The following is a 13,255-nucleotide window of genomic DNA, read 5'->3' as shown; positions in this document are numbered from 1 at the left end:
CCTTTGTGTACATATGCTGCAGGGTGGGGAATGTCTTGCCTGCAACTCATTGGCCCGGGAATGACTAGAGGACTTCCGGGTTCGGAAACAGACACAAATTTATCCCTATTACCAACACATCCAGCATCAACATAATTATTTTTCCATCAATGGCAAACAAAATGATCAAACAGTTCTACATGTCATTTATGTTTTTCCCTGATTTCCACTCCAGAACAGGAAATATCCATGGCACTGGTGGCGATGAGTTCTCCTGAACTTGGAAGGAAATGAGGAAGATTGGCAAAATTCCATGAGTTTATAAGGTTGTTGACTTTTAATGAAAACTGCCACTCTACTTGGCATAGCTTTTCGGTAAAGAGTATATTGTTTGGTTTGTCTCCAAGTGAACAGTACACATGAAGTACAAAAACAAATGAAAAGATAAGTGATCATTTTACTTAACAGCCAGCAAATACACATTTTAAAAAGTACAATTTAAATTGAACTGTTCATGTTACGATATTGGCAAGAAATGGATTGGTTTTGTTCTGTAATTCAGGAAACACATAATCTAGGATGGCATAGAAGAAGCTGAAAGGTACCTGCTGCATCCTGTACTAGTGGAACGTCGCTTTTGACTGGAGCTTGAGTGGCTATTACTGGTGTGAAAGTTGGAGTGCTGCTTGTTGGCACCACAATGCCCCTGCTGACCCCCAGGCTGGCAGTGATCAGGGAGTATGAGACACAGGATGGAGACAGCAAGTACGGAAGGGAAGAGAGGGGAGGCCTGACCAAGGCAGGAGGAAAGGTAGGAGCATGAGGCATAGCCGCTGTTGGAGGTGGTGGAGGTGCATTGTGGGTGAGAGCGTCGTCAGAAGCAGAAGGGACCAGGCAGCCTGGAGAATGTAGAGAGAAAGCAGGAAACAGAACAAGAAGGAGGGGAAAAAAAAGAAACAGAACAAAATGAACCAAATGAGAAGCTGAAAAGAGATAATGATGAGATGAAATGAAACACTAAACAGAAAAGGAGTGTCTGGACTCACAGCGGTGGGCTAAGTGGATGGAGTTAAATGCTGGTTAGTACAAACTGATCAGAGCAACTTCTTTGTTATGGCGACAGTTATGTCACATATTCTGGCTATTAGTAACAATGATGTGTGAGTTATCTAACCTAAATATAACGAGACCAAGAGTCAGACTCACGATGTATAATATCATCCAACTCAACACTTACCTGCATCGGTACTTTCATTGCCCACAGGCGTACTGGAGCAGCTGCGATCAGGGTTGGAGGACTCAGACGACATCCCACCAGGACTGCCCAAACCAGTGTAATCCATGTATTCATCAGTCTCTGTGTCCATCATACTCTGACCTGTGGTGTTAAACAAGGGATTTTCTGGACTTGGGGCTGTGCTGCCACTCATGGGTGTTTGTGGAACCAACTGGAAAAAAAAACAAGCCGATCAGAGGTTGCCATTATATGTGTTTCTCAGTTTAAAGAGCAATTCCACCTTTACCCATAAAAAATTAAGATGAATTCCCAACTCCCTCCTCACTCCTTTGGACCCCCCCACTGCACTTATGCGCTGTACTAAGAATCATTGGCTGTCCATATACTTTTAACCTCTTCACGACCACGCTATAGCCGAATAACGGCTGCAGAACAGTCGCACATTGCCGGGAGGGTGTCATATTATGTCTCCCCCGTGATCGCGCTTCTCACGATCGCCCCCTGTGGTGTGCAGGCATCTGTGACTGTTGTGTTCTTGGGACACAGCTGATCACAGATCATGGTAAAGAGCCAATCACAGCGGCTCTTTTCCATGTGATCAGCTATGTCCAATCACAGTGTAAACAGGATTTGCCGGTTACCGGCATTCCTTTCCTCACGCTGTAGGTGTGTGAGGGGAGGAGAGCCAATACCTGGCAAATCCACACGTGGGACATCTACACTGATAATCAGGGTACCGATCATCAGTGCAACCCCAACAGTGACCACCAGTGCTGCCAGTCAGTGCTCATCAGTTCCCATCAGTGAAGGAGAAGGATTACTTATTTAAAAAATGTTATAACAGAAATTTAGTCTTTTTTCATTTGTTTAGCAAAAAAATAAAAAAAACCCAGTGGGTGATTTTATATCACCAAAAGAAAGCTCTATTTGTCATTTTGGTACAGAGTCGCATGACTGTGCAAGCGTAATTCAAAGTGCGACAGCGCTGAAAGCCAGCCTGGGTAGGAAGGGGGTAAAAGTGTCAAGTAGGCAAGTTGTTAAACTCCATACACAGCCCTGTCAGCTGTGTAGCAGCATAATGCCAGCAATGGCTTACGGTCATTGGTCGGCGCTGCAACGTGACAGCACCGACCAATGGCAGTCTCCTCTTCTGTCCCAGAGGTAAAAAGAGGCTCCCATTGGTCAGCACTTGTGTGAACGCGTTGACCACAAGCTATTGCTGACATTATGCTCTTACATAGCCGCTGGGACTTAAAAGTGTACGGATTGGTAGACATGGGCAGTGGATGATTCTCAGTGCAGCCTGCTGGATGTTGGGAATATATCTATATATTTTTTTTTTTTTAGGTGTAATGGTGAAACTACCCTTTAATGCAGGAAGTACAGATTGAGGAATTTCTTCTATCCTGTCTAGGCAGTATGTGTCTTTAATTTACCTGTCCAGGTACACGGTCAAAGTTTTTTCCCAGCATCCTTCTCATGTGTTTGCGGGCATGTGATGTCATCTGGTGTTTTAGCAGGAAAGAAAACTGACAGCCATCCCGAATGCAGTGAAAATGACTGTTCACCTGATTGTATTTGCACCCTGGAAGACAAAACACAAAGAGGAGAAGTTATAAATAATTTAGCCACATCACTCAATCAGTTACAAAGTCATATGAAATGTTTGATTTGTAACTTCCTCAGCCTGAGTTTTTCTTCCTCTGTCTCTAACTATTGCTTTTGCTGCTTGCATAAAGATCTAATGATTTAAAGTAAATTTAAAGCCAAAACGTTCCTCATTAAAAGGCAAAATGATTGATTGTCATGTTAGAAGTTTATGGCATAATGCTATGCCAGAGTCTAAGAAGTTGATTTACTAAAGGCAAATCTACTGTGCACTTTGCATGTGCACTTGCTTTAGAGCTTAGTAAATGAGGTAAAGCTTCACTTTGCAGAGTATCCAATCATGTGCAAGGAAAAAAAAACAAAAAAAAAACAGCATTTTTGCTTGCACGTGATTGGATGATGGAAGTCTGCTCATTTACTACGCTCTGGAAGCTCGGTATATCAAACACCTGCTTTTCAAAAGTTTAGATTAGATTTCCCTTTCTACTTTTAAGTTTTGGACACGCTTTTTTAAGGTGGACCTTCACCCTTTTTAGGCACCGTTTTTAAATTTCTTTTTTATGAACTTTTATTGTCAGACAACACATTAGTCAGTACAAACAATATCCAAACATGGGCAAGTATAACATCCAGAGATACATCAAAGCATACTGTCATAAGTGCCACCATAAAGGATAGAGCCCACTGAGCTAATATAGAAAACAATAGGCCTATACACCAGTCTTGCCTAGCAAAGGTTTTTAATAAAGATTTAGGAGAAACAAAAAAAAGAAGAAAAAGAAAAATTAAAATATACAACAAATGGAGCAGTTCAAACGAACAAAACCACATAAGTGTATTATGTCACCTCATGTACCATAAACAGGGGTTGTCCCCTTTTGTCTCTCCCCCCCCCCCCAATCAACCATAACAAAAAGTGCCTATCTGTTCGGGGCTTCCTCCAGAATCGCTGGAGAGTCCTCCCAATGAAACCACACTTTAGTACATTTTTTGGGCTTTTTAGCTACTTTACAAATCTTTCTTCCTCCCCGCCTCCTGTTGCACAAAGAAAAAGTATTTTTTTTTATCCATGTAATACTTTATTGGCAGGTTCCCGCCTGCACTTTTTGGTTTCTTGCCTAGGCAAGAAAGATGCCCCTCCGGTTCCCAAAGCCTTCTGGGATACTTGCGTCACTTATCCCAGAAGGTTTTGGGGCAATGTGTAGCACACTGGGCAATTACGAGCACATTGCGTATGCACTGCGGCGTGTCTTTAGGGGGCCGGGTGTAAGAACCCGGAAGAGACTTGTGATAAAGCCCCCTGATGGCATTAGTATTGAAAATGGTGGCGTGGGACCCAGCATGTGTTTAAGGACAATCAGTGTACTGGTGAGGAGGGGACAACAAAACGTAAAAGGGGAAGTGTTGGCAACATACAAGGTATTGGGTGCCTCAAATGCGGGCACCAAAGGGATTTGCATTATGTTCAACATATTTAATGCTAAAGAAGACTGTCATAGACTGCAGACATACTACAGGAGATGATGGTCAAAGACCAAGGATATGCTACAGGATTGGATGAAGACTAAAAAAATATTGTTGACGACAGTGATAGACCGGGGACATGTAATATAAGACTAGTAGAGATCCTGCTATTGCAAATCAATACTCCCACTCCAACTACAGACTGCTTGGGTTCAAGAGCTGGACAACAACTGCTAAAGAGTCCCACGTGACTCCCCTTAGGTATAAAAATGTAAGGCCTCATTCACAAAGGCATTCAGAGGTGCAGGCTCTGGGGTAAAAAAATCTCTGGTCAGGAGCCGCAGGTGGTGCATACAGCTGCCCATAGAGATTACATGCTATTTGTGCTTGTATCAAAAGGCCACATGTAGCCAGGCAGGCCATGGATCGAATGAGAGTTCTCCACCACCATACAAAAGATGGACATTTATGGGCATAAAGACCTCTAATGTAGGTCTGACCACACTATGGGCACGGAGATGTCTGTCCCTTGGTTTGTTGCATTAGTTGCTTTCTACAAGACCTTGCTGGCTCAGTCTGCACAGATGTTTGCATGAGGACTGTGTGGTTCTGTACTGGCACAATGGGGTTTATTTACTAAATCTGGAGAGTGCAAAATCAGTCTCACTTCTGCAGAGAAACCAATGAGCTTCTAACCTCAGCTTGTTCAATTAAGCTTTGGCAATAAAACCTGGAAGCTGATTGGTTTCTATGCAGAAGTGAGACTGATTTTGCACTCTCCAGCTTTAGTAAATAAACCCCAGTGCATGCAGGGAGCCAGTGGTTCTGGTTTGCCTTGGGTAAGCAGAGCTAAGTGATCAGATCAACAAGCCAAGGGAGATACATATCCATGCCCATAGTGGAGGGGCTGAGCCCACTGACGCGTGGTCAAACCTACATTGGAGGTCTTTATGTCCTGTAAGCGTCCATCTTTTGTATGGTGGTGGAGCACTGTCAGACGATCACTTAAAGCACTTTTGCAATACATGTGTATTTAAAGCGGAAGTAAACCCATCGATTTGATAGTTTGAAAAAAACAGTTAACATTCCCAGCATGCCGAAAATGCTAGCTGTCACATGGGTTGTGCTCTCAACCAAACTGTCAAACCATCCAATGGCTGGTGTCATAACGGATCACATGTGCAGCATCATGGCAGTTGCAGAATAAACAGAGGCCAAGATGGCAGCTTCCTTGGCTGAAAACAATCGGAGGGTTTACTTCCACTTTAACACTATTCTCAACACAAGAATTGGAAACGGGACTATTTTCACTATTTATATTTTTTTTATGCCATGCATGTGGATTGTGGCTCATGAATGGACTTTTATGAAATATTATTAGACTGGCACTTTGACCAATCACAATTGTATACATATGTGTGTGTGTGTGTATATATATATATATATATATATAATACACACACAGTTGTGCTCATAAGTTGACATACCCTGGCAGAATTTATGGTTTCTTAGCCATTTTTCGGAGAATATGAATAACGCAAAAACATTTCTTTCACTCATGGTTAGTGTTTTGCTGAAGCCATTTATTATCAATCAACTGTGTTTACTCTTTTTTAATCCTAATTGCAACAGAAACTACCCAAATGACCCTGATCAAAAATTTACATACCCTGGTGATTTTGGCCAGATAACATGCACACAAGTTGACACAAAGGGATATTAAAAGGTAACCATCCTCGCCTGTGATCTGTTTGCTTGTAATTAGTGTGTGCGTGTATAAAAGGTCAATGAGTTACTGGACTCCTGACAGACCCTTGCATCTTTCATCCAGTGCTGCACTGATGTTTCTGGATTCTGAGTCATGGGGAAAGCAAAAGAATTTTCAAAGGATCTGCGGGAAAAGGTAGTTGAACTGTATAATACAGAATAGGGATATAAAAAGATATCCAAGGAATTGAGAATTCTAATCAGCAGTGTTCAAAGTCTAATCAAAAAGTGGAAAATGAGGGGTTCTGTTGAAACCAAACCACGGTTAGGTAGACCTACTAAAATTTCAGCCACAACTGCCAGGAAAATTTTTCAGGATGCAAAGAAAAACCCACAAATAACTTTAGGTGAAATACAGGACTCTCTGAAATCATGTGATGTGGCTGTTTCAAGATGCACAATAAGAAGGCACTTGAAGAAAGATGGTTCGAGTCGCCAGAAGAAAGCCATTACTATGCAAATCCCGCTTACAATACGCCAAACAGCACATTTGGAGTGATGAAACCAAAATTTAGCTTTTTGGCCACAATCATAAACTCTACATTTTGAGAGGAGTCAACAAGGCCTATAATGAAAGGTACACCATTCCTACTGTGAAACACGGAGGTGGATCACTGATGTTTTGGGGATGTGTGAGCTACAAAGGCACAGAAAATTTGGTCAAAATTGTTGGTTGTTGGCAAGATGAATGCAGTATGTTATCAAAAAATACTGGAGAAACATTTGCATTCATCAGCCAGGAAGCTGCGCATGGGACGTACTTGGACATTCCAACATGACAAGGATCCAAAACACAAGGCCAAGTCAACCTGTCATTGGCTACAGCAGAATAAAGTGAAGGTTCTGGAGGGGCCATCTCAGTCTCCTGACCTCAATATCATTGAGCCACTCTGGGGAGATCTCAAACGTGCCGTTCATGCAAGACAGCCCAAGAATTTACAGGAGCTTTTTGCCAAGAGGGAATGGGCAGCTTTACCATCTGAGAAGATAAAGAGCCTCATCCACAAATACCACAAAAAGACTTCAAGCTGTCATTGATGTTAAAGGGGACAATACACGGTATTAAGAACTGGGGTATGTAAACTTTTGATCAGGGTCATTTGGGTAGTTTCTGTTATCATTATGATTTAAAGAGTAAACACAGTTGATTGATAATAAATGGCTTCAGCCATACACTAACCTTGAGTGAAAGAAAAGTTTTTGTGTTATCATTCATATTCTCTGAAAAATGGCCAAGAAATCATAAATTCTGCCAGGATATGTAAACTTATGAGCACAACTATATATATATATATATATATATATATATATATATATATATATATATATATGAATTTCTTTTGCACTTTTATATATGAGCACTCTAATATTGAGCAACACAGCTCTATCAACAGCACAACACTATTTTGCAAAATCAGTATCGGAGAAGCTGACACTGTTGTTATGTCTCATTTAAAATTGCTTCTCCAATATGTTCTGTTCTCCCAGCATTTCACAGATTCTAGTATACAAGCTTTGTAGATCTTTCTTCTAATTTGTGACCGTTGCTTCTCCAGCAACCAGAATAAACAGATGGAGGGTACGGCAGGTGAGGACTTGCAGTCACCATGGTAGCGTTACCTGGCTTTGTATGCTGGCCTGGCACCTGTAACTCGCAAAAGGTGAGCAAATAAGAGAAAGAGCTTTTTTTTTTTTTTTTTCTTTCTCCTGACATCTGTAAAAGGACACGGGACTGGCTTGTGTATGTTGACGCTGATCACCCTGGTTACTGCAAGCCACTATTAACCCAGGACATGAATTCTTTATGAGTTAACAGGGTGAGGTCTTCTGTTTTGTTTGTATGCAAAGGTTTTTGTTATACAAGAAATCTAATGAAGGGATACTGACTTAAAAAAATGTTAATCTATGGTCCTTTACTTGTTTACCTTGTTTAAGTGTGTGCATTGTCTATTTTAGTGTTGCATTAACAGTCTTGATTAACCACTTACCTGGGGCAATTTTATCTAATTTTTTTTTGCTAGAAATTTTAATATAACCCCCAATTATATATTTTCTGAAAGCAGAGACCCTGCAGAATCAGAATAAAATGGTGGCAGTTGCAGTTTTGTTTGCCATTTGTGCATATGTTCATCAAATTTTTTTTTTGGGGGGGGGGGGGGATATTGTAAAACTAATTTTAGTGTGCACAAACGCAATAAAATATGCAATTTTGGGATAAAATATAGGGTTGACTAAATAGATACCAAACATGTCAAGCCTTGTACATGCCCAAAAAAAATGGTAAAAACTACAGTGCCAAAAATTATCCATAGGTGATGCTTTAACTGCTTGCCTACCATATAACTTGCATATACGGCAGCAAGGCGGCTCTGCTCTCCCTGCACTTCTGGGTCTGGGGCACGCGTGTGCGCCACCGGCAACCCGCTCACAGCGGAAGCTGATCTGCGGGAACCACGGATTTGCTGTCCGCCAGAACGGCGATCTTCCTATGTAAACAAGGCAGATCGCCGTTCTGTCAGTAGGGAAGGCATGGATCCTATTTTTCTGCTAAGCAGGAAGATAGGATCCATGCCTTTCCCTAGTAAAACCACCTCCCACACAGTACACAAGCACTGGCTAGGCACACGTTTAACCCTTTGATCTCCCCTGATGTTAACCCCTTCCCAGCCAGTGTCATTAGTACAGTGACAATGCATACTTTTTAGCACTGGTCGCTGGTCCCCAAAAAGTGTCAGAAGTGTCAGTTAGTAGTCGATTTGTCTGCCGCAATATTGCAGTCCCACTATAAGTCACTACTAGTAAAAAAAATAAAAATTGAAAAAAAAGTTCTATAAATATATCCCATAGTTTGTAGATGCTATAACGTTTGCGTAAACCAATCAATATACACTTACTGGGATTTTTTTTTTCAAAACATGTATTAGAATACATAGTGACCTAAATTGATGAAGAAATTAGATTTTTTAATTTTTTTTATTGGATATGTTTTATAGCAGAAAGTAAAACATTTTTTTTTTTTTTCAAAATTGTCAGCATTTTTTTGTTTATAATGCAAAAAATAAAAATCACAGGGGTGATCAAATACCACCAAAATAAAGCTCTATTTGTGGGCAAAAAAGGACATCAGATTTATTTGTGTACAGCGTCGCACGACTGCGCAATTGTCGTATCGCGAAAAACTGCCTGGTCATGAAGAGGGGGGTGGGGGGGGTTAAATCCTCCGGAAGTTCAAGTGGTTAAAAGCCTTTACAGGTTATGAATTTAAAGTTAACCTTGAATTATGGCTCTAGAAACCAAAGTTGGACAGTTTCAGTGCAGTAAAAGTGATTGGGAGGCTCGACAGCTGCCAGGATCACTTTTACTAAAAAATCTGGTCGTCAGCCGAAAAAAAAAAAAAAAAAAGAGATACCAAGCTCATGGCTGCATCCTGTGAGCTTGGATTTAACCAATTGAATTCCAGGCTGTTTATATACCGCTTATGGATGGCAAGTGGTTAAACCTTTTATGTTTTTCACTCTTATCTAATGGCTAACATTGCCATTGTAAAAGATGATAATAAATATCTGACTTATGTAATAATAGGAGTTGCCTTTATTTTCACTTTGGGAAGCAATGGAGGTCAGGAAAAGACTGTACATACCCAGTCTCCCACATTCTTCTCGCTTTGTGAAGTACTTGAAGCCATTTGCTGCTCTTCGTTCAGCCTTCTCATGTTTTTTCACGTGCCATGGCAGCTTGGTAGTGATATTGGTGACAAAGTAGCAGTTGGACCGTAGACAGTGGTAGTGCCCACGCATTCTAAACTCACAGTGCTGCAAGTATATTGAAAAAAAAATAAAAATAAAAATGTCAGTCAATGACAAGGAGCATTTTTGGATACACAACACATATTGGGGTGGGATCCAATAAGGTAATAATGTTGTTCTTTTGGCGGTATGGACCCATTAACATGGCCTGCACCTAACTGAGGAAAGCTGTGCGCTAGTTTCGGTACCAGTACCAACACCTGTACCAGATTCAGGTAGTTCTTACCACAACTGTGGCTGCAACATATCCTAAAAGAACTACCACCAGTGCACAAAAAAAGCAAAATAGCTTAAGGGTCCTTTCACACATGCGGACCCGACCATGCACCTTCTATGGAGCGACGGATGTCGCTCCATAGAAGGTGCATGGTCGGGTCCGCCATGCACCTTCTAAATCTAGACGGATGGAAACACTATTTTCCATCTGTCTGGCAGATCGGATGAAATTGGACAGGGGGGATCCGTTTTCATCCGATTCTCCATAGAGGAGACCGAAGATCTGACAGGTCCGTCTCTGAGCAGAGATGGACTTTTCATCCGCCGACTCAGCGGGGGATCAACAGTGCGATTCCTGCTGAGCAAGCGGAGTCCGTGAAAACAGACATTACTGCGTGAAAGAGCCCTAAAGCGGAAGTAAACCCATCGGTTTGATAGTTTAGAAAAAACAGTTACATTCCCAGCATACCGGTGCTCTCAACTAAACTGTCAAACCATCCAATGGCTGGTGTCCTAACTGATCACATGTGCAGCATCATGGCAGTTGAAAATTAAACCGAGGCCAAGATGGCAGCTTCCTTGGTGGAAAAAAATAGGAGGGTTTACTTCTACTTTAATTGAGACCATCTTCGAGTGGATGTTACAGGGAGTGCTCAGAGTTGGGCATATGCATGTGCTAGGAAGCAGTTAATGCCAATGGCCCCTCCTTCTTAGCAACTGATGGCTCTTCCTTGGGCCCCATTCAGCTGCCAGCCAGGAGATTCCCTGGCCAACAGCTGAAAGTAAACAAAGAGGCAGTGGTGCTGGTGAAATCATTGTCCATTTATGGCCATGGTCTCATGGCAATCTTAGAAAAATCTTAATGGGCACCCCAAAACCGGATGGAGTGCACTTTCTTTAGCCCCCTGAAGACTCAGATGAAAAAAACTCATCACCAAAACAGTGAGAGACTACAATGGCTGCAATGGGCATTATTACACCACTATGGGCTTGCTCATATGTGTGGGTATAATGCGCCTGCCTGCCTGGCTTTAGCCCTCATAATGACAATCCACTTCATAAATTCAATTGATTGGGTGGTGGTAATTTACAAAGTATCGAGACCATGGCACTCCTGAACGAGCCCTAAAAAGAAGTTTGTTGAATAATTTAACATGAACATTTTGAAAAGCCATGTAATATAAAATAGATTCCACGCTTCTAGCAACTGTCTGCTTTTGGCCAGCAAGTGTTTAAGTTTCAGTGTTTTTTCTGCAGTTCCACATTAAGATTGCTTACTGAATGCTTTTGTCTCTTACCTGGTTGGGGCACAGGCACTGCAGGGAATAGTATGCAAACTGGTCCCGCACATTCACCAGGTTGTTATTGGGGTTGATGTGGTCAAGGCAATGGGACTCTGCTTTACCCGACGTTTTACACACATACTTGCAGTTTCCAAACAGACAATGGAAATGAAACTTGTTTGAATATTTGCAGTCAGTTGCCAGGCATGGATCACTGTGGAAACAAAAGTTTAGATAGAAACTTTTGTTAAGTAGCAGTGCAAAGTGAAATAACATGTCACATTAATATTAGTCTATACCAAACATTTCTGGCATGTCACAATATACAGAAACTGTAATTAAAAAAGCTGTTTTGTCATCAAAGCCACCCTTAAGCCCCAGGCAGGTGACTTTGCCTAGGCAGAGATGATGTCATCAGTCTGTTGCAGGCAGGAGGAAGAATTTCCTCAGTCTCCCCTCTGGAAGTGATTAGCCTACAGTACTTTAACTTTGTACCAAGCCGCAAGGTGTGAACAATAGAACTACACAGGCATCGGAATTTACAATATGGGACTGTGTCATCTCCTAAGGCAGAAATACATGGATCATAATTTGGCCAGTTCAGCAGGGACCAGCCGAACTTCGATCCATGTATGGGCAATATCTACTGATCGACTTTTGTACAACCAGCCTGTCTGTTTTTCCCCGATCAGTGTCTCTGGCTATAGCCAGCGGCACTGATCTGTGTATTCTGACGGAGGGAAAGGTTCCCCGCTATCAGAATACAATGACTCAGTGGGAAGGATTACCCCATCCACATCAAGTGTGTGGATAGGGAAATCGGGTCTTTTTTTGGTTTAACCTGCTAGTTGAAGGAAAAAAATGAAGCCTGCATCCAGGAAGTAGTTGCTGACCCTGGATGGCGCCTGAACAAAGATGGCTTCATTTGTTTGGAGAGAAAAGCAAATGAAGTCATTTTGGGGGTGGGGGTTTTCTTTGATATCTGCAAACTGCTAAAAAAAAACAAAAATGAACTGTCCTATTTCCACATTACTTAGCATGCATGCACTTAGATCTGAAATATATCTGAATGCTAAGTCCTCTTGAAAGCCTATCTCCAGAGAAATATGATTAAAGAGATCCACCGAAAAAAGGGGGGCTAGAGGTTGCCAATCCCAAATAAAATATATAAAGGAGCAAATGTCCCCCAAATAAATGATAGGACTTTTTAGGCAACAAGAAAAAGGGGGTGTAAGCAAACATTAAATAAAAGTTAAATTTTTATTGATATATAGGAGAAAATATAAAAGCATTCAGGTGCAGAGACCACCGAAAATAAAGTAGGTTAAAAACAACAAGTATACAAAAACTGTATCGTTAATGCGTAGTAATTGTAGACATTCAGCCCGACGCGTTTCAGGACACTTGGGGTCCCCTCACCTTGCATACCCCTGATGAAGGGACCCCAAGTGTCCTGAAACGCGTCGGGATGAATGTCTACAATTACCACGCATTAACGATACAGTTTTTGTATACGTATTGTTGTTTTTAACCTACTTTATTTTCGGTGGTGTCTGCATCTGAATAATTTTATATTTTCTCCTATATATCAATAAAATTTAACTTTTATTTAATGTTTGCTTAGACCCCCTTTTTCTTGTTGCCTGAAAAGTCCTATAATTTATTTGGGGGACATTTCCTCCTTTATATATCTTCAGAGAAAGGGAGGATGCTTCCTTGCAGTGAGGTGTGTCCCCAAACTGCAAAAGTTAAATGCTCATTTAGATCTAGGGGACTGGGAACAGCAGTTTTACTTACTAGATCCTCCGCTTCCCTGTCAGCCAGCTTTCTCCTCAACTCCCCTACACTCTGGCAGTGGACTGTTCCTCAGCGTCCTCACATCTAATTATGGGCTC

The 13,255-nt window shown here is 41.6% G+C and overlaps 1 protein-coding gene across 6 annotated transcripts in view; it reads right to left on the bottom strand.

Moving 5' to 3' along the window:
* CASZ1 (castor zinc finger 1) overlaps window positions 1-13,255 on the bottom strand; it is a 319,815-nt gene that overhangs the window by 6,327 nt on the left and 300,233 nt on the right. For 5 of the 6 annotated variants that reach the window (XM_073603470.1, XM_073603471.1, XM_073603468.1 and 2 more), the window contains 5 exons: window positions 11,376-11,574; window positions 9,696-9,867; window positions 2,653-2,801; window positions 1,217-1,427; window positions 585-878 (listed from right to left, as the gene is read on the bottom strand). In XM_073603470.1, the coding sequence (XP_073459571.1) occupies window positions 585-878; window positions 1,217-1,427; window positions 2,653-2,801; window positions 9,696-9,867; window positions 11,376-11,574 (1,025 nt within the window). The remainder of the gene's footprint in view (window positions 1-584; window positions 879-1,216; window positions 1,428-2,652; window positions 2,802-9,695; window positions 9,868-11,375; window positions 11,575-13,255) is intronic. The other variant, XM_073603472.1, reaches the window with a different exon arrangement.

This window comes from Aquarana catesbeiana, linkage group LG10 (genome assembly GCF_042186555.1).
Source record: "Aquarana catesbeiana isolate 2022-GZ linkage group LG10, ASM4218655v1, whole genome shotgun sequence".
In the NCBI taxonomy this organism is placed as follows: domain Eukaryota; kingdom Metazoa; phylum Chordata; class Amphibia; order Anura; family Ranidae; genus Aquarana; species Aquarana catesbeiana.
Note: the sequence above shows the minus strand (reverse complement) of the source record. Positions and strands in the feature narration are given on the sequence as shown.